This window comes from Heloderma suspectum, chromosome 3 (assembly GCF_057233095.1).
Source record: "Heloderma suspectum isolate Gila_16-S chromosome 3, 16-S_ref, whole genome shotgun sequence".
NCBI classification, from domain to species: domain Eukaryota; kingdom Metazoa; phylum Chordata; class Lepidosauria; order Squamata; family Helodermatidae; genus Heloderma; species Heloderma suspectum.
The window spans coordinates 187518537-187540513 of NC_139460.1; the positions used below are offsets into that span (position 1 = coordinate 187518537).

The 21977-nt window shown below is 44.1% G+C and overlaps 1 protein-coding gene across 17 annotated transcripts in view; it reads right to left on the bottom strand.

Moving 5' to 3' along the window:
- CAMK2G (calcium/calmodulin dependent protein kinase II gamma) overlaps positions 1-21977 on the bottom strand; it is a 269130-nt gene that overhangs the window by 109442 nt on the left and 137711 nt on the right. For 16 of the 17 annotated variants that reach the window (XR_014788773.1, XR_014788772.1, XR_014788771.1 and 13 more), the window contains 7 exons: positions 18750-18822; positions 5252-5354; positions 3938-4021; positions 3285-3379; positions 1900-2022; positions 1534-1617; positions 1071-1113 (listed from right to left, as the gene is read on the bottom strand). Coding sequence is in view for 13 of the 17 variants with exons in the window: in XM_084841436.1 (XP_084697562.1) it covers positions 1071-1113; positions 1534-1617; positions 1900-2022; positions 3285-3379; positions 3938-4021; positions 5252-5354; positions 18750-18822 (605 nt within the window). In the remaining 4 variants the exon portion in view is untranslated. Of the gene's footprint in view, positions 1-1070; positions 1114-1533; positions 1618-1899; positions 2023-3284; positions 3380-3937; positions 4022-5251; positions 5355-18749; positions 20717-21977 lie in introns of all 17 variants that reach the window. The other variant, XM_084841438.1, reaches the window with a different exon arrangement.

The window sequence follows — 21977 nt, forward strand, 5'->3', positions numbered from 1 at the left end:
AATAATATTCTTAGAATCATATATTTTCTAAAGGCACAATTTAATCAAATAGTGCACATGAAAAACATGCGGTCAGATTCCATTTTTTTTCTTCCAAATGAGCCATATTTATCATTGGCACAGAAATGAAATCACAAAGTGACTTATGACCCAGCTGCTGTTTGTTCTAGGCAGGCTAAGAATGCTCAAGATAGCAATAATAACATCCCCAGGCTCACGAAGAGACCCTTCACATGAGAAAGGGTGTATTTGGGTAGAAATGTTTAAGTATGATGAAGGAACCTGCTGATTATAACAAAACGGACTCAAGTGTATTTGAGAAAAGGAAATTTCCCTTACTTGTAAATTCCCATTCTCTGAGGTAACAAAGGGCAATTGTCACATCTGGGATAGCATATCTCTTGGCTACAGGCAGGGTCAAGCTGTTGGGATACCAAAAGGAGGGGCTGCCACTTTCCCAGACTGTCACCTGCTTGCCACGCAGGGCCACAGTGATAATTGCCTCCACCAAAGTTTCTCCCACTGCAACAGCAAGACACCTTTATTTTAATAAAAGCCACAGAGCTAACCCAGCTACAGGCTGTGAACTGGCAAGCCACTTTGGAACCCTCAGAAAGAATGAGCAGTGGCCTGAACACCTTAGGACTCGGTACTGGGATTTGGGGAACCTACCACTCCATTTCATCCAGTATTGAATCTTGTTCTTGCATGCGATTCTTTTCCCACTTCTGAGCTGAAAGTAACAAGCCTGCCACCACAGTGTATAAAGAACGGTGTTGCTAATGAAAAACTGAAGGATGCTGAGCGGTCCATCCCAAGACAGGGGTGCAATAAAGGTTCTTCTGACAGATTACCGAATTTTCATGCAGATCATGACTGAACCTTTCTGACCTCGTTACAGTGTACACAGTGACTACAGAAAATATCCCAAATGGTTACTTGTGGATTCTTTAGCCAGCAAGTGTGACCTGTTCGATTCACTCTCTGACATTTTTTTACACATACATCCAGGCCTGCATGAAAAAGGGTGGAGGGAGGGATGGAAAAAGGAAAGAGAAGGGAATACTTACCTGAAAAATTCCGAGACACCAGCATGGTTGTGAGGATTGCACCCTAAAAACACACACACAGAGAAAATTAATAGTGCAGTCCAGTGAGCACCAAGTCTTTGGGAGGCAGTCTGCATCACTCTAGTGGATGTGCATGTTCACTGTGGCCTGTAATGCATTTCAGTGCAAGTTTGCCACAAAATGAGTTTTCTTCCCACTGCATGAATGCAAATTTCCCCCCTCTACTTTTCCTGCCACGGGCAAGTAGGAATTACTGAGTACACCATCTAAGACAAACCTTCACCTCATCTCAATTACAATGAAAGTCAAAAGACCTTCAGGAAAAGGCCTGACATCAGGCACTCATGGATCTAGCATGAACCCAGATGACTGTCTCAACATACAATAACCCAAACCTGCATCACCACCATCTTCTATAATCCCAAACTGTGGAAATACAATACCATGCTCTCTTCAAACTTACCTTCAGCTTCCTTCTGGCATTGAACTTGCGCAAGCATTCCACAGTCTCCTGCCTGTGCATCATGGAGGCCACAGTGGATCGTTGCTGGAAAAAAGAGGTAGCATTGTTAGGTCTCTCTCTCTCTCTCTCTCACACACACACTCACACACACACACAGAGTGTGTGGACTGCATTGAGGGGTTTGCAGATATTTGCAAAAGACCCTGTCCCCCTCTTGTTGGGTTTAGCTCAGCCCTAGTGATAACCTGGATGATGCCCTTTCCACAGCAATTCAGTCTGAAAGCTACCATAAATAAGCAGGATAACACGACTGACCTCCTAAGTGCCTTTCCAATATGGATGAAGCCAGGGAAGGGAGATACTTACACAGACCCATGGGTGCTTAAGAGCCTGATCAGCTGTGATGCGTTTTGCAGGGTTTATTGTCAGCATCTGATTGATTAAGTTCTTTGCTTCTGGAGTCACAGTGTCCCACTCCGGAGAAGGAAACTAGAAGCAGGAGAGGGAGGAAATAGAGAGGCCACTGGAGTGTCCGTAATCTCTGTTTTGATGGCTTCCTCTGCCCTTCGTCCACACTGACTCATTGTAACATTTCACCTTTTAAGCCAGCAGCTTTGGCACACACATGAACAGGGAACATTTTAGAGGAAACTCAAACCAGACATACAGGGGCAATACATGATGTAGCTTTAGGGATGGTTGCAACTGTCTGTGGAATGCAAAAGGGTTATAGTACAGCAGTATTTGAGATTTTAGATTGCTGAATTTCAATAATGGTTAACTGGCAAGAATACTGGTTCGTTCTCTGCCTGGCATGAGAACAGGAAAACAAGTCTCTTTAACCCAGTCCCCGCTCTTCCTACATGCATTGTTGCATGTGCTCCACTACTGAACAACGATCTGAGCTATGGAATTACAGGAACAGAGTTGAAATGCTGGAAATGGAAGTGCTCAGATCACTGACTTGTCTACTTGTTTCCATTCTTAACAGCTTATCCTAACTTTTTTTCTAGGGAATACCAAAGTAGTAATGGGCAATCCTTCTAAGGTCACCAATAACGTATCCCTCCATTTATCCCTCTGCAATTTCTTCAAGGATTAGGTGCACTCATGCAATACATCTGATCCCCACAGACCACATCTGGCAGATAGGGAGAACAGCAGGATCAGCATAAGCCTCACTGCCCAACTTCTAGTTTGAAGTACTGAACTGGGAAAAGCTACTATGCAGGCACATCAGCAGTATCCCAGAAACAGTGATTCTTGCTTTGGCATAATGTGGGTTTCTAAAATTCTAGTGCTATGAAATGTTCTCCAATGCTACAGAATAAGCTAAAAATGTGAGCCTCTGAAAAGTCTCACTGCTGAGCAGGTTGCAATAAAGCCCCACTGGATCCACAAGTGAAAAGCAGATCCACATGATAAAGAACTTAAGGGAACCCTTACCCACTACCCCTAGAGGGGTTGAGAATCCAGCATTGTTTGATAAAGCAACAGAAACTCTGCTGTAATGGGAAAATCCATTAATTAGGGCTGCCCATGCAACAATAGCTAAGGCTCAACTGCACTGACCTGACACCATCCCATCTCATCACCTTCTCATCTTTACCCCACACAGCAGCACCTACAGAAGAGCAGGATAGCAACTCATCTAATACCTCTTTGCACAATGTATATGAACCACAGTTCATTTGGACAGGCTTATTTCAGCCAACTAAATGGAAGAAACCCTATACAAAGAATTCTCTTACATCATAGGCTCCTGCTTTGATCTGCTGATAGAGTTTGTGCTGGTCTTCATCCCAAAATGGGGGATACCCCACTAGTAGTATGTACAGAATAACTCCTGTGGGAGAAGAGAAGAATCAGTTACACCAGCTAGATCCAATTAAGCCTGCTGCTCATTGTCAACTTGTAGAATCTACCACTCCCAACTTCTGTGGATGGACCCAGGTTCCCCCCAGCTCCGTCATGCCAGACGCCTTTTGAACTGCTGTAATACATTTGGAACACCAAGAGTTCAATTCTAAAACTAGCGTATGGGATATCAGGGAACACTCAAGGCCTCCTCAGCAATACCCTTGTCTAGTGATTACCAAACTACACTCAGAGGCTGCAAGCCTCAATGAAACACTGGAAACAGGAGCCATAGCCCTTGTGTGATGGTTTTCTCTATGCTTAGTCAATTATAAGGCAGCATGAACAATTTATTTCCTGTGTTTTCATACCCAGATACACTTGTTGTAAATGTTTTTTTAAAAACAAACCCAGCCACATTGCTTCATTTCCTTCCTGTTTTATTGTAGAATGAATGAACTTACAGAATTCATGGAAATCTAGGTCTAATTTTAAGCAACTCCCCAAATCCCCCCCAACAACCATTATTAACGCTAGGTGGACTTACCACATGCCCATATATCTACTGGCTTTCCATACGGATCTTTTCTTAAGACCTCAGGGGACAGGTAGCCTGGAGTACCAGCAAACCCTGCAAAAACACAATCGTATAGACTCAGCACCTTGAAATAAAGCTGCCATTCTCATACAAAGTTGGCACAAGATTCAGAATTTTGCAAAGCCCATGTCTCTTCAGCAGCTTAAGAAAGTAACAAGGATGATCAGGCAAAGGAGAGGAAGTGTTAGGGGAACTAGACGACCAATAACAAATTAAGTTAGTTAACATCCTATTAGCTCCAAGATCAGGAAACCCTGTGCTATGTTATATGTTAGTATCATGTTCAGTATATCCAAACAGGTCTTCCAGCTGGAAATGTCAGATGAATCCATTTCCAGATACACACAGAAACCATCTGAAAACAGATTCCCACTCAGGTAAGTGGGAGCAAAAGGAGTCAAATAATACACAAAGATGGGTTTTGTGTCAAGTCTTCAGTTTGCAGCTCATCTTCTGGAAGAATGGTCCAGGAAGAGCACAATAACTTCTGGAATTAGAAGTTATGAAAGTTGTGCAGCTGTCACTGAAAGCAGGAGACCCATAGTTCATTCTCCCCACTTCCAAGATATGTATGTATGTATTTATGATACTTATATACCATTAAGTATAATAAAATCCCTAAGGTGTTTGATGGAACATCAACACACTCAGTTTCCCCACCACTGCAAGTGGAAGTGTATGAAGTGGAGTGGGTGGCATGGAAACTCCGAGGGCAGGGAAGTCCCATCACATCTTTTGGATTACTAGGCTTTATGGGGGAGAAAGGAGACAACACTGGGCCCTGCAGCCCAGTGAAGCAACTGCTTTGTAAGGGGGGTTGTTGAAGGCAGGAACTGGGTGTCTGAATTATGTAGGAAGACTGCAAAGTGTTAGCCCTGGCAGGAGAGAGGGGCACCATTTGGGCTTCACTTTGGGCAGCAAAAAAACTTGGGTGGACGCTGTACAGGGATGTTGCTTTTGCTGGCAGCCACACCACTCGTAATTAGTGTGGTGTGTTCCTGGGAAAATTGTACATTTTTGGCTGACACCTGCATATTGAAGGTGTATGTTGTATGAATATGGAGGTATTACCTGGGAGATACTCTGTCACATGGAGGGCAGAAGGCTGTGCAATGCTGAACAGCTCATACTGTTTTTGGCCATTGCTTGAATGTTGAAAGACCTCACTCTCACAAAATCCAATGGTTTTAAATAAGTCAGGGTGGGAAGGGACATCTGGAAATGATCCAAGATCTTGAGAGAAACATATTCTGAAATACTCACCAAACCATGCTTGTTGTTCCCCCTGCACTTCAATTGCAAGTCCAAAGTCAGCCAGTTTGACAGCAGCACCCTTGCACTTACTTGCAAGTAGCAAGTTCTCAGGCTGAAGAGGTAAGGGGGTGGGGGGAGGGAGGGAGAAGAAACGCTTCCCATTAATATTTTCACCCTGCAGTCTTTTGGTCTCTGAAATTCACCCCCCCCCCCCCAATTTCGTCTCCAGCTTCAGAGTTATCTTTTAACTCCAGGTTCCTACTTGCATCTATGAGAAGGTCAGATTGAGGACAATTTGATAGGAAGGGACAAATACCCACCCACACAGAAGATGCCATTAGTCCACACATAATTTGCTTTAGCAACCCTTTGCAGTGCAGTCTGTGTACCCATCCCTCCAATATCCTATAAAGACAGTAGGTGGCACTGATTGTGCACCTCCTTCAGATCTGCTTATGATACATTCACGTGGAGACATAATACTGCAGCAGACATAGCAAGCTGCAGTGATACAATTCCCAGTGAACATCATATGAGATTCCCAAGGCACTGGACAAGCAAACAAGGGGATAATATGGAGGAACACGTATATACTCATTCATTTATTTGCACAGATTTCTGCAGCAAGAAATCCAAATTATGCACCAAGAAAAGCTGAAAATCTACCTCATGCCAATTAGCATGAATTTACATAATTTATTCTGTTTCTGCTAGTCATGTGGAGGGGCAAGAAGCTATGCAAAGCACTGAAGCCCCTTCCTGTCATGGGGAAGCCTGTTCCATTTTCACCAGACAGCAGACAGCCTATTCTGGAAATATCAAGGGATAGAAACTCGCTTTTCATAAAATGATCCTCTTCATATTCACTGCCCAATATAAAGCCTGTACTTAGGGAGAATCATAGAATACGCACCATCCTACTACAGACTGAACAGAGAGATCCAGATGGGAAGTTACATAGAGAGCTTCAGCTATTGGGTGGTACAGAAATGCAATAAATAAATGTATGTCTCAACAGAAGTGTCTGCTAATTCCGTGCTAGCTCTATTGGGAATTTTCATCAGCAAGGAATTATTACTAGGAGGCCACCATTCCCATATTGCTGGGGATAACCACTGCCATTATACTTCAGCTTCCTTGTTTAGGATATGGCAATGCTCCCTTTTGTCCCTCTCACTGTACAAAGCCAAACAAGTATAATGCAGATATTGGAGAAGGCAGAAGCAGAGCATTGCCCTAAGCTAGCGTCACTTCACTTCTGAAACAGCACAGAACTGCATAGCTCAACATGCAAACCCTGATTAAGCAGACTTTGAAATTCAACTAGGAACATGGCTCTACATCCCACCCTGTTCTTCCTATAGGCAGACAGCCTGGCTACATCTTCTAGTCTGCTTTAAATTGGGCAATCACTTGCCCAGCTATCCCACATGATTAATCACCACCTCCCATGTAATCTTTTTGGTTGGTGAGGGAGTTCCCCAGAGTTAGGAAAACAGAACCCTCCTTTGGGCAAAGCACTGGGCATCCAGCAACATCTTTTTCTACAGCAACAACATTCTTTTTCTAAAGCCTTGGACACTCATGGTGTTATGTATCGGGGGGGGGGTACTGTGGGTTAGCTATCGTTTTTGAACCTTGGCAGCTCCTGTAGAGTTGGGAGCAGCAACAGTGGGTGGAGCTTCTGCTAAGTTCTACACTTCTGTGTGTGCTGAATAAAGAACAGTTGTGTTTGAGGCCTGCTGATTCTTGCAGTCATTCCTATACAACATTTTGTGGTGACGAGATGGGATTCTGAGGGTGATATAGGCAGCAAGGACTGTGAATCCATTTACACAGCTAACTGGTAAGCAGTCAACTAGGCCCACTTAAGAACTTGAGTAACTCCTGTGCAAAAAAAAAAAGGAAAAAATTTAAATGGCTGCTCTTGGACATATTGAAGAGTTTGATGTGAGTCAACCTTCTTCCTGGGATTCTTATACAAGGAGTCTATAGCAAGGTGTTACTCCCATGAGGTTGATTGTCCACAAGGAAACTCAACAGCTATATCACATTCATAAAGTCTGTGGCAAGGAACTTCATGATTCTGTGTTGTATGCAACAGTATTAATCAATGGCAGGAGGTGCAAAATGGAGGTGGATTCAGGGTCAGGGGTATCCGTAATTAACAGGGACACCTTTAATAGTTTTTGGGACCTTTGCTCCAAGGTTGTCAATTCCATCATGCATTCTGCGTGATTACAATGCAAAGAAGGTTGATGTTGTTGGATGCTGCACTGTAGATGTACAGTATGGCTCCTTCCAAGGGAAACTTCCACTTATAATTGAGGAGGGGCTGCGAAAATCCCTCTTGGGGAGAAACTGGTTCTCATCAATAGGAATCAGAGTTCAAGGAATTCACACTCTTACTAAAGGTCGGCTTGCAGCAATTGTTAATACATTTCCAAGCATGTTTTCTGAAGAACTGGGAGAATACAAGGGGAAGCCAGTGTCATTCCATCTGGATCCATACATTGCACCAATCTGCATGAAAGCCAGGAACGCGCCTTTTGCATTGTGAGGAAAAAATGAAGACCTTGAACATCTCATCAAACAAGGTGCGCTAGAACCGGTTACACCCACTGTGCCAGTGTTAAAACCTAATGGGAAGGTGAAACTGTGTGGGGATCACAAGTGCACAGTGAATAAGGCACCGAAGCAGCATCCATACCCAGTGCCAGCTGTCAATCAACTCGCTGTTCTTGTTGGAGGGAAGGTCTTTGCAAAACTTGATCTGGCCCAAGCATATCAACAGTTGGTCGTTGATGATGCTACAGCAGGTGCCCAAACAACAATCACTCATCGAGGGGCATTCTGAGTAAAGGGTCTGCAATTCGGAATTTTTGTGGCCCTGAGGACTGTTCCAACAATTCATGGAAACCCTACTTTCTGGAATTCAGGTGTTGTACCTTATTTTGATGATGTCCTGCTCATGGGTTCAACAGAGGAAGAACTTACTGAATGACTTCAAGAAGTCCTACATCGTTTTGACACATCTGGCATTCATGTAGCAAAGGAGAAATGTGAAATCGGAATCTCCAGCGTAACATTTTTGAGCTATTGTATTGATGCTTCTGGCATTCACCTCACTGAAGACAAAATACATGCAATTCATGGTGCGCCTCCTCCAAAAACAAAGCAGGAACTTCAAGACTTTGGGGGACTTCTCAATTCCTTCTGTGTGTTTATTCCACAAAAGGCTACCGTTGCTGAGCCACTGCACTGCTTGCTGGGAAAAGCACTAGAGGGTTCTGCTCAATGCTCATGATAGCTAATGCGATTAGCAATAGCTAATGTTGATGGAATGAGTTGGGTTCTACTTCAAATTCCAGATTTTGTTGTACCTCCTCCACTGGAAGTCTTCATGCTAGAAGCCCTTCCCAACCCACCTCTTCAGGCTGATCGAATTGCTAGGCTGACTGTTCGAGATCCTGTACTGGCTTGTGTTTTAAACCGGGTATGAAGGGGATGGCTGGATGAGTCACTGCCAGTGGAATTCAAGCCATTCAAATACTGTCAGCATGAGATGTCTGCCTGTAAGAGATGTCCATGTTGTTATTCCAGATAAGGGTCGTCAAACCATCCCAACCACACCACATGCAGCTCATCCAGGGGTCATTTGCATGAAAGCACAGGAGCTATGTCTGGTGGCCCAGTATTGACTCAGATATTGAAAAAACTGTAAATGAGTGCAGTACCTGTCAAGCCACTAGGCACAATCCACCAAGGGCACCTATCTTTCCATGGGAAGTGACCAAGAAGCCTTGGTCAAGAATCCATATTGATTTTGCAGGACCATTTCAAGGGAAAACTTCTTGGTTGTGGTAGATTCTTACTCGAAGTGGCTTGAAGTAGTCTTAGTACCATCACAAACAGCCGCTGCAGCAATCACAGCCCTGTGCCACTTATTTGCAACCCATGGGTTGCCAGATACCATAGCCTCAGACAATGGGACTGCATTTACATCTGCTGAATTTAAAACATTTGCAGACAACAACCTTATTCGGGCTGCCACCATGGCACCTCATCACCCCCGAGCAAACGGCCAAGCTGAACGGATGATGCAGACAACAAAAGACGCCCTGAAGCGTATCGCGGGAGGCGACTGGCCAACATGCCTTGCCACGTTTCTCGTTGCCCAACATGTTACTCCTTGTGCAACAACAGGAGTCAGCCCTGAAGAGTTACTTATGGGGTGGCGTCTAAAAACTTGCCTTGACTGTCTCCACCCAGATTTACCTGAAGACTTACAAAGCAAACAAGAGCAAGCTCTGGATGCTGCCTTCTCAGCTCCTACTCTCCATTCACTTGCCCACAAGATCAGGTGTTTGCTAGGAACTATGGTGCTGGACCGAGGTGGGTTCCTTCCTCTATCATTGAATTCACTGAACTTGTGTCATACGAAGTCCAGTGTGCAGATGGGTCAGTGCGGCATCGCCATGTTGACCAGCTGAGAAGGCGTTCTGGCCGGAGTGGGTTGTCATCAGCAGAGGTAGCTGCTGAAGATCTGTCTGGAACTGATGTGTTTCTCTCACTGCCAGCTAAAGTGCCAGAACCACTAAGTGATGGGAGCAATCCTCCTTCCTTACCTAGGGCAGTTACTGAAGGAAAGTCATCTGAGCAATCTACACCTATTCGTGGAGTGCAGAGACCGTGCTGTAGTACTCCTAAGTTCACTCCCATCATCCTATGACCAAGTGTCTAAAAAAAATGCTACAATATTGGAGGCACTAGCTCAATCTGAGCTAGTCCTACATTTACTAGTGTATGCCTTGGGTTACCATCTCTCAGGCCCACTTGGTATTCTGATTAGCTCAAGTGGTAAAGATTTTCTTGGTCTGTTCCACTGTGTTTGCACAAAGAAGCACAGAACACAGACAGAAAGTACTGATTTCTGAATGCAGAACACTGAGGCTGAACTATGTTGTGTTCTCAACATGCTAGTTTTCTACATGCAGAGAGCCCTCCCAAACACACACACATACGGGAGCATCTGAGCAAACTATCTCCCACCTGCAGCATGAAGTAGTCCAGTCTAGGAAAAGCTTTGCCACTTGATTCTGATTAATGTATAAATTGTCCCCAGTCCTGTTTCTCTTTCTGGATAGAAATTATGCACTTCATAGGTCTACTGCAAGGGTGAAAACGGATGGATGGGCATAGGACTTCACATATACGAAAGCACAATAGGCCCATCAACACTGATGAGCCCTTACAGCAGCAGTAGCACTGCAATGAAACACACCAGATGGGATACCCCTCCCAGGTAGCGCACACCATTCTTGCTCATACTGACAAAGACCTGGATATATAACAATAACTTGGAGCAAAATACAGCAGCTGGGGCAATGGGTTGAGCAGCACCACTTTCCCAGAAACAGAAATTACTTAACTTCCTACTCTCTTCTCTGGCAGCACAACTGCATTTCACACTCCTGGCTCAAGACCACTATGTTACTGTGGGAGACATTTACAAGCAGCAGGAAGATTTGTTATTGTAAGGAGCCACGCGCTAGAGCTAAAGACATGCCGTCCCGCTGATGTGTATCACAACTCTGGTCTCCATCTAGATACTGCTGGTTGATGGTAAGGATGGCGGCCCTCATATCTTACATAAGAATAGGGAGCGTACCTCTTTTAAAATTAAATCAAAAACCAAACAGAACTCAAATACAAAAAAAGGCCTGGTGAACCCAGATACCACATAATGGAACAAAATGGTTCACCTGCAATTCAAAGGATAGCTAATACTTTGGAAGACAGAAACAAAATTCAAAGTGATCTCGATAGACTGGAGTGCTGGGCAGAAAACAACAGAATGACATTTAACAGGGATAAATGCCAAGTTCTGCACCTAGGAAAAAGAAACCAAATGCACAGTTACAAGATGGGGGATACTTGGCTCAACACTATAAGCGAGAAGTATCTTGGAATTGTTGTAGATCACAAGCTAAATATGAGCCAACAATGTGATGTGGCTGCAAAAAAGGCAAATGCTATTTGGGGCTGCATTCATAGAAGCATAGCTTCCAAATCCCGGGAAGTACTAGTTCCCCTCTACTCAGCACTGGTTAGGCCTCATCTGGAGTACTGTGTCCAGTTCTGGGCACTACCACATTTTAAGAAGGATGCAGACAAACTGGAGAGGGTTCAGAGGAGGGCAACAAAGATGATCAGGGGACTGGAAACAAAGCCCTATGAAAGAACTGGGTATGTTTAGCCTTAAGAAGAGAAGACTGAGGGGAGATATGATAGCACTCTTCAAGTACTTGAAAGGTTGTCACAGAGAGGAAGGCCAGGATCTCTTCTCGATCATCCCAGAGTGCAGGACACAGAATAATAGGCTCAAGTTACAGGAAGCCAGATTCCAGCTGAACATCAGGAAAAACGTCCTGACTGTTAGAGCGATACGACAATGGAACCAATGACCTAGGGAGGTAGTGGCCTCTCTCACACTGGAGGCATTCAAGATGAGGCTGGACAGCCATCTGTCAGGGATGCTCTGACTTGGATTCCTGCATTGAGCAGGGGTTGGACTCAATGGCCTTGTAGGCCCCTTCCAACCCTACTATTCTATGATTCTATGAAAGGAAATACTGCACATACATATGCAATTATTTAATAGCTTGAATGAAGTCCAGATATTATGTATTTTGTTCCTAATATCCCTTTGTCAGGAAGCTGGTTTGATAACTTGTTCCACCTTGAACACTTTAGTCCCAAAGATCATGCTGGGGCTGATTATTATTATTCATTTCATTTCTATACTGCACAATAGCCAAAGCTCTCTGGGCAGTTCACAAAAATTACAAACCACAAATACAAGTTAATAAAACATAGTATAAAATGTTTAACATGCAAAATTTAAAACAATCTAAACAGCTAAAACAGTATCAGTAAGATACTGGACCTGACAAAGACAGCTGACATAAATGCCCCATCATATGCCATTAAATGCCTGGGAGGACAGTCTTAACCTGGCATCAAAAAGGTGACAGTATTGACAACAGGTGGGCCTCAGTGTGGAGATCATTCCATAATTGGAGGGGCCATCACTGAGGAGGCCCTCTCCCTTATTGCCACCCTCCCAGCCTCCCTTGGAGGAGGCACTCAGACGGAAGCCTCAGATGTTTGGTTTTTCTTTTGTAACAGTACTTGAGGGCTTTAAAATCAAAAGGTGGGTTAAAGATAACTTCGATAAATCAATACAAATAAGCAAGCAAGCAAACACTGCTTGTGATGAAAAGTATGTTATACTCCAAGCATGTTAGGTATGACAAACTGTTCTACAAATAAAATGATTTTCTGGTTCTTCTCTTTGTTTTTAGGTTGGAAGTGCCACTCACAGCCGCCTATCATCAGTAGGAATTGTTAGCACCATTATCTAATATTTGGATTTCATTAAAGGCATTCTGTAATTGCATTTGGCATCCTGTTTTTAAAATGAAAACTAGCGGCTATGCAACTCAAAAAGTACAGTAAAGCAGCTGGGGCAGAGGGTAGTATAAAGAAGGTAACAGGCCATATGATCAACTCATTTCCTGGCCTTGGGGCTAAGAAAGAATCGCTATCTTCATACACTGCTGATAATTTCTACGAAGGCCTGTTAAGAGTGTCCTACTGATCAAATACTAATGTAAACGTATTATGAGAAGGGCTGATGACTTCCAGAATTTTGCGGGTTCAAAATTATTTGGCAAACTATTTACATTCCTGCCAACCTGTATTTCTTTTAAAGGTCCTTGCTTTCACAGTTCTGGACATCTATTTGAAATTATGCTGACAGTTATCTGCAAAAGGCTCTACTGTGTAAATTCAGAACTTCTGTACTCTTCATAGCTATCTAGTTTTGTTCATGATTTACAGTCACACTCCCCAACCTATATTACCCGTCACTCACTCATATTTTCCCTAAAGAAATGCTCAAGACCGAAAATGTTGCTAAAATGTACCAGTATCTAGGTAGCTAGCAACAATGTTAAACAAACCTGCATAATTAGTAAGCACAGACTTTGGGAAGGATTGGCACAGAGTTCATAATAGCGATTAGAATATAAGCTGGCTGGGGGGACAAATGCATCCTCATGCAACTTAAGAACCACCAAGAGTTTCCCAGATCCTGGGCTGTAGGATCAGTATCATTCTACCCTTAAGGGAAAGGTTTACTTGTTCCAGACAGTGTGGAAGCAGCAATGGTGTCATTATGCCTTCTTCAAAGTATTTTTGTGCCATGCTGCTGCCTGGGCTCTCCAAGCCTCCATATATCCCTCCCTCCCTTCCTGCAATGACAGTGGAAAATACCCTTGTTTGGCTAAACTGATACTGATTTCAGCCCTTGGCTTTCATTTAGATAAGTGACAAAACCCTGACCAAAAAAGGACAGACAGCCAAGCTCAAGGTACTCACTATGGGGAGCTTGCAAGTTCCTAGTAGACCAGGGAAATTATCACTGGCATGGGAGTCTTGATAAGACTAGGAAGAAGCAGCCGCCCACAGAGATGCTCATTTCTGTTTCAATCCATTTGCACTAGTGGCTTCTGCAGGATTTACTGCAGGATTTACTGTGGGATGTGCCCCTCCACTGCATGTGCTTAAACATTACCCTGCACTGAACTACTCCCAGAAACATTTCTTGAAATAGTTCATAGCACTGCATGAGTGGTTTACCACAGGATTCATGCAAATGGCTTTCCTGCAGTAAACCTCACAGCATCCCAACACTGTCTTTCCTAGCAATTTTCAGGCTGATTTGCTGATAGGATGCTGCCAAGGATTTGACTAGTTCTCTCTCTCTCCTGCAGGGAAGGGGAGGGGGGACTTCTAATGTGGGGAAGTAACCCTTTGGCTGGGTGGTTGGTAATCAGGATTTAATTTGTCTGAGGAGTGATTAACTGAAGCCTAACAGAAGCCTTGTGCTTTGTGAATCCTTGTGCAGTGATAATTTAAAACAGTCTTCCCCAACCTGGTGCCCTGCAGATGCTTGGACTGCATCTCCCATAATCCCCCAGCCACCATAGCTGCTGGGGATTATGGGAGTTGTAGTCCAGCACATCTGCAGGGCACCAGGTTGGGGAGGCTGACCTAAAGTGTAGAACAAACAAATGTAGCTGCGTTACCCTACCTTTTGTCTATGCTTGAGACAAATGAACTTTTCTTGGCCTTGGTTCCAGGGTTGACTGGTGGCAGACTTGGAATTCAGCTGAATGTAAAACAGTTTCATTGAACTCCAGCACTAAAGCCAGGTAGGCTCATATTCTGCACCAAGAAAAGTAGAGTCCTGGCCAATGAACACTCACCTTTCAGGACATCTAATTTTACCATTCAACATGGTGCATGGATGAGAGGAGCTGAACCCTGACCCACCTTACCTCCCCCGGTCCATCACCCCAGGCATTCTTCTCCCAGCCCAACTCATGTCTGGAAGCAGAGTTTGTCTGGGGAAAGAATCTGCCTGTGCAGCCAGGAGATAAAGCAAAGGAGTTCAACTCCCTGTGTACCCCTTTTCATGTTATCAACATGCCCCCTGCCAAGCCTCACTTTATACATGAATAGGGCAAGCATGTGAACCACAGTCACAACTAGTTTGGCCCTATTGATCATTAACATTTATGCAGATACCAGAGCTAAGAGTAGTATTTCTTCTTACAAATCCATTAATCATATGCATTTTAAAGTGATTCTTCAGCTCCCATCTTGCAAGTCAACCCCGCTGTACAGCGCGTTTGAAAATATGAAGCCCATTGTCCTGTTTGATGTTCTCCAAAGCTATTTCTGTGCATCTTCTGTGCAGAGAATCTTTTTCCATAATAGCTAATTCCCACCTGAAAATTTCATATTTTTCATATTTGCTCAGACATTCTCCCTACCAAATAGGTATTGATTAGGAAGATCTAAGATCACTCCGGTCTTGAAAAAACTCAGACCTCCTGTGTCAATTCCTTAACATATGTCCACAGGAAAGCAAGCAGGAATTTAAGACTTTTGGACTAAGGAGAGATTTGCTGGAGGAACATACAAAAGAGGCCAAGGCAAAAGGGAAATCTTATTACCACTTCAATAATTCCCCAACTATTTCCCTGGACTTCCCATGGATAAAGGTAGCTTGCACAAAGATATATTCACTGCACTACCTGTGCGTCTCTTCTGAGAATGGAGAACAGAACTTTTCCCTCTAGAAAGAAAGCAATTCTTCTGGCTTTGTAACTCACTATAAAATGTTTGCTGGCTCATGGTAAGCTTCATGTAAGCATAAAATTGTCCCTTTTCTCTACTCCCTTCATGGCACTGCAACCGATTCATGCTGGGTGGGTGCACTCTCAGTTCACATGGGATGGCAACTTGGACCAATAATCCTGACTGGCTCCCTACATGCATCCAGAGTGCGCCCTTGAATACGCCCCCGCAAATCCCCTACAGCGTGCCAGAGTTCCACAGCAGGTGATAAAGGTTAAATTGGCAGAAAAATCAATGTGGACAAGGTTTCCAGCAGGTAAAAGGTTTGAAAACTGCTGGCTTGCCAGACCATGATCTAGTGAAAGTTGCCAAACATGTTTCAGCTTCTGTCTTCTCCAGCTGCTATTTTACAACCCACAAGACTTCAATTTCTTGTCTGCAGTATACATTCAACAGGCATCATTCATTGCTTATTCACTCATTAAGAGATAAGTTCTCACAATGGAGGGATGTAAAAAGTGTGATTCCCGAAGGATCTGTACTGGGGCTGGGACTTTTTAACTCATTCATAAATGATCTGGAGTTAGGATTGAATAGTGTGGTGGCCAAGTTCGCTGACAACACCAAATTATTCAGAGTAGTAAAAACAAAAAAAGAGCTCCAAAAGGATATCTCCAAACTGGGAGAATGAGCAACAAAACAGTGAACACAGTTCAATTTAAGTGTAAAGTGATGCACAGTGGGGGGAGGTGCTGGCAATTAATGACCAGAAAAGGGATCTTGAGGTTGTCATGGATAGCTCAATGAAAATGTTGACCCAGTGTGCAAAAGCACTGAAAAAAGCTCATTTTAAAAAAGGGATCCTTAAAAAGGGCAATTAGGAAAAGAATAGAAGATAAGAACTGCCAGCAATGTAACACCTTTATATAACTCTATGGCATGACCAAACTTGGGGCCTGTTTCCATGAGCGATTTACTCTGAACTGGCTGCATGTGGAGGTTGTTAGGGATACATGACGTCGTGGCCATCCAGCAGCAACCCCAGAGCTTACCAGGGAAAAAACGGATTTCCTGAGACTGCTTGATGTCTGATTCTTTTCCCCAAGTTGGGTTCTCCCTGCTATAGTTGCTGTGTGCCCCAACTCCCGCATTTAGGTCGAGTACGCTAGCCCTGCCTTGGGGTGTGCCTTTCACCGTGATCCCAGTCAAGGAGTGTTTCCTGTGTGTTTCCCGTCCCTGCACAACCCATTAGTGCTTCCTCAGAAGTAACTCCCACTGTGGTCAATGAGGCTCGCACTCTCAGTGCTCACATCAGTACTTACAGAGATCCCCCTCAATTGAAATGGCACAGTTTAAAGCCCAATTCCCCAATTGTGGTTAAGTGTGATCCTGAGGCTCCGGTTCTCCGCTGTTTGCTTTATTGCCTTAGGAAGTGCCTAATTCACAGCTTCGTTGCAGAGATCCTGCGTAGTATCCGTTTGGTTAGAAAGGGGGCTGATTTCCCATCCCTGTGTTCTCCCCCCACTCTTTCCCAGCACAAGCATATGTGTGTCTACTCAGAAGTAACACCCATTGTGTTCAGTGAGGCTTGGGGCTCGTTGGAAGGCTTGTCTTACAAATGCATGCAAGGGGAAGTAACTACTTTGCACCTTCCTAACAGAGCCTGGAGTGGGGAGGAGGAAGCTTCTCTTATTGGTTGAGCAGCCTCTGCCACTCAGATGACATTCACTCCAACACCCCCCCGCCACACACACACACACACAGAAGTAAGTTATGTGAAGCCACTTAGAATGGTGCGATGTACACCCTCATGGAGCCCTACCCGGACCAAAAGCAGCTCCTACAAAAATGCAGGTGAGCCACTCCCCCCATCTCATTCAGTTGTCATGGAAACAGAGCCCAGGAAAACAAGAACAATTCTGGTCGTCTGGAGCTCTTTAATACACAGGTTGGAAACAGATCTACAAAGTGAGTGAAGAATATATACAGAGTGCCAATGAAGGAAAGCTTCATGCACTTGCTTAAACATACCATTGCACAGATAAGGGTTGCCATGAGCAGGCTCAGACTGTAGGCTTGGAGTTATGGTACAAATATAGCATCAGACTAAATATTAGCATGACGTGTACAACAGTCATATTAATTCATCTTAAGGGTATCTTTTGCAATGATCATTCTGATCTGAATATTTTGAGACTGTTTAAAATTCAGAATGGGGTAGATCACTGGGGTTACAGAAGCAAAGGTATGAGTAACCAGCAGGTGTATGGAAAAGGTATGAGGTATAGATAGCCAGAAGTGCCAAGGAGGTTTCACCTCCAAGCATTGGAATGTTTTACAAACATGCATTGCCCTCACATTTTTCCACAAGCAGCAGGGCTCCCTTTAGAAGTTAAAGTAAGGATACTTCCATAGTTATCAGATCCCCCACCAAAACTTAAAATAATCCTGACCAATCCTCTCAGAGAAAGAACTCTATGAGTGTATCAACACTCAGCATGGTTCCTGGCCAAAATCTTTAGGCAAATGCAGAACTTCCAACATCAAGTATATGCCTGCACTGCAGATCTTTTCTATTCTATTCTGCTTGATTCTACTCAAAGCACATTTGCCCTTTCTCATCCGCTCCCTGCAGATGGATCTGCTCCCTGCTTATGGATCCAGTCTGCCTTTGCTTTTTCCCTGTGCTGTGAATTTACTTATGCTGCAGCAACTGCAGATGTATTGTCAGGGTTAACTTTACTATTACTAGAACAACTTTTAAAGAACCCCTCTCACCTGATTTGACACCGTACATGAGCATGTAGTTAGATTCACTGCAAATTGTGGCTGTGAGGTGAACCAAAACAGAACATACTCTACCATGTCCATGAATCACTTTTTAAAAGTTATAATAGTGACCAACCGCAGATGAAGTGAATGGGCAAAAGAAAGCACCACCCCGATGTCCTGTGTGCAAACCATTTTTAACAGCAGAGTCCTGGAGTTAATTCATGTTCTGTTTGTACACAAGTTATATCTGGTACAAAGGCTAGAGTTTAACATCTCCTAACACCAGTCAGTTTTCATATGGGAAAATGCATGTTTCTGTGAGTTGCACAACATTTACAGGACAGAGGTGTATTAAAGAATATTGAATACAAAGGCACTAATGCAGAGAAGCTTCAAAAGTAGACTAGAATTCATACTTGTTAGAAATAAGGTCCCATGGCTGTAGAACTACTTTGATTCAATATCTATTTCCACCATCCCTAGCCTCAGAGCAGGTTTTATTTTCACTGAAAGCAAGGATTACCTTTAAGTCTCTGTGTACAATATCATGCTGATGAATATGATTGACACTCTCCAAAATCTGGTGAATGCAGTGGCTGCAGAACAGAAGAAGTAGATGAGTGTTATTCATTAACACATTTATTCCCTGAATATGTAACCCACCTCTCTGTCAAGACCTCCAAGGCAGTTCGACAATATCAGCATGCATACTCCCAACCAGGGGCACTGGGTTCAAGATTCAACAATACATAAAATGCAATTAGAAAACAAGGGGTACTTATGATGGAGCCCTATGCAGATGCTGTCTGTGCTATTTTACAGAGATGGTGTATATCACAGCACTTCTTCTGCCATCAACTTGCTGCATGGTAGAATGCTTGGGAGACTATTCCAGCCCCACAATGCTTCAATCACTCCTTCAGATGTCCACAGATACCCAGAAGAGAGCCTTGTACACCCCACAAAAATGTGAATGGCAAGCTCTAAGTTAATTTGCAGATGGATGTTTAGCAAGGCTCCTTAATCAAACAGCAGCCTCCCCCATCATATTCAAATTGGGAACCTGCCAGTGTGGAAAGCTTTTAGTAGCAATAAATGCAAGCACGTTTCGAGGATGATGTGTCTGCAGAGAGGGGTTGGGCACCTTTTAAGTACAGAGCCCACTTAGCCTGCATTTTCAGTTCCCATGTTTCCATCTTCAAGCACCATGCAGCAAGCTTCCTGCAAGCTCAAGGAAAATCTGCTGCCTTCATTTCTCTCTTTTTTGCAGTGATACTGCAGAGAGTGGAGCAACATGTCATTTACACTGATCATGTCAGGACAACACTACACTCACATTGCGTGTGCATAAGGCAACGCACACAGATTTCTGGGAATGCTCATCAACCTGACAGAGGTTTCCAGGCACTTGGAATGAAGCAGACACAGCAGCTTACATATAAGCAACTCATTGCAAATAAAGAAGTCTCTTTGATGTTTGAAGGAGATCACATTTTAACAGCTCCTGCACCACACCTGGGAAGTTTATAGGCTTCAAACCATCCTTTGGCAACTTCCCTGTGAAGGAGGCAGAGAAGTCCACCCCATCACAATGCAAATTCCTTTGAAGGGCTAGTGATAGAAGTGCTTAGGGCAGAGGGAGGGGAGTGAGCATGCAGGGAAAAAAGGGGACAAACTTTGTTTTCAGAAATAATTTTATCATCACAATTAAATACAACATCGATGGGAAAAGGCTGATTGAAGAGAATTCCTTGAAAATAATAATAGATGTAGAGTACACAGAAGAAGGTGCAGAAACCAACATGTACAACAACAACAAGAAGAATTTGCTCTAAGCATTGACGACAAGAGGCTTGCTCTGAGAAAGAGCAAGGCACGTCATTCTCCACCACCCATCCAAAGGGGCTGGCAATGCAAACCTCTCTTGCAGGCCTTGTGACTATTTCTTCAATCCCAGAACAGGAGGGAAAGACGTCTGTATAACTAGAACAGAGCCAAATCCACAGCAGGAGACTTTCTGGCCAAAAATGGGAAAAGTGCACTGAGTCCCAGGGAAGGTCAGATTGGCACAAACTCCACTTTCACTTGCTAGCTCCCTCAATTTGCTCTGGAATGCAGCTCGACGCAGCAAGGGGACAAGCTAGCAACAACTCAAGCAGAGCAATGTTAGACCTGTTCAAGCTGGAGGAGGGAAAACTCAGTGTAACAGAAGGTCAGCTAGGGACATGACTACACAGAGACTTTTACATGGATTAGTCCACCAAAGGCTAACCCATCTGGCATTGTTCTCCTTCCCCAACTATTGATGGGGGGGGGGGGAGTTCATAGCAATCTCCCCTTAAATAAACCCTGATTTGTAAAGTAACAGGAAAGGCTGGGATAGACTGCCTCAAGGCTAGAAGGATCCGCTGAAATCCTTGCCTCTCTCTATTGTCAACGTCCTTCCAATCAAAGATATATATTTGGTAGAACTGGGAATTTTCTTCCAAACTGCATGTAATGAAGAAAAAAGAGGGTTAGAGATCATGGATTATGGCAAGGAGCTATGCCTGTAGGAGCAAAGGACTGACTCGGGCTTCATTTTACTCAACTAACATCATTCCCTAGCTGTTAAAGGCACACCCAGTTCTCCACTCACTTGTACATATTTAGCAAAACTCACCTATAGCTGTCAGGGCCCGGCTTCAGCACTGCAGCGGGGCTTGTAGGTTACAGCCAGGATTTGATTAGAAGTAGCCTGGAAGTGTTTGGGCCTATTCAGTCTCTGGAATATCAGAATCTGTATGAGCTTATCTCTGTCAGCGTTCTCAGAGCAGAGCCGGGGGAGGCACTCAACTCCCTGTCTACCTACTGGTCTGGCCTTGGCAGGCAGGGAGGCTGGAAGCTGTCCGTGAGAACCTGACATAGGTGAGGTAGGGTTTGCAAAAAGGTCACCCAAGCTGAAGCATCACTGCTGGAGGGCTGAGCGGTGACGCCCTGTTTAGACAGGGGCCTTGCTGAAAGGCTAAAGGCCCTTGTCTGTCAAGGGATCCGGAGGGGGTGTCTTGCAGTCACGCCTTCCCTTTTAAGCTGATGCAAAGGTGAAGAGCCTTTGCTAGGAACATCTCGTCTTCATTGCCTGAAGCCTTCTCTGTTTGGATGAATCATCATCTGGGCTTCTGGAGGCACTCTGCACATGAACTCTCTCTTAATTGGAACTTTGGATTGCTAAAGATTTGCCATGAAAAGTACTGTGAGGCTTTTCATAGGCTTCAACTCTTGTTTGCTGTGGATTGTGTGTCTTTGTTGTCAGCTCAGCATAGTGGCAGGCTTGGTTTGATCTACGACTTTTGGACTTTCCTCTGCCTGGCTTTACCTTGATCTTGATAGGCCTCAACCATGTAGCCTGGAGTTATCAACAAAAGATTCAAAGTTGGACTCTCTATGGGTGTGGTTTTGTTTAGGCCTTTCAAGAATTTATTCCCTTGATTGCCTGAGGGGTCATTCCAGGAATCATTCCCTTGATTGCCTGAGGAGTCATTCCAGGAATCATTCCCATTCCTTGTCTGGGGTTTGGAACCCCGTGTAAGGATTGCCTGGGTTAGGTACGCCAGGAATCCAGAGTCCCTTCCTTTGAGTTTAGAAACATGGAGATGGCAATGAGGAAACCACGTTGATGAGGATCTCAGTCATGGTGGTAGTGCTTAGCTTTGAACTGTTCTGAAATTACATAGAGCCTACAGCTACTGTCCATCAGCTGTATGATTTCTGA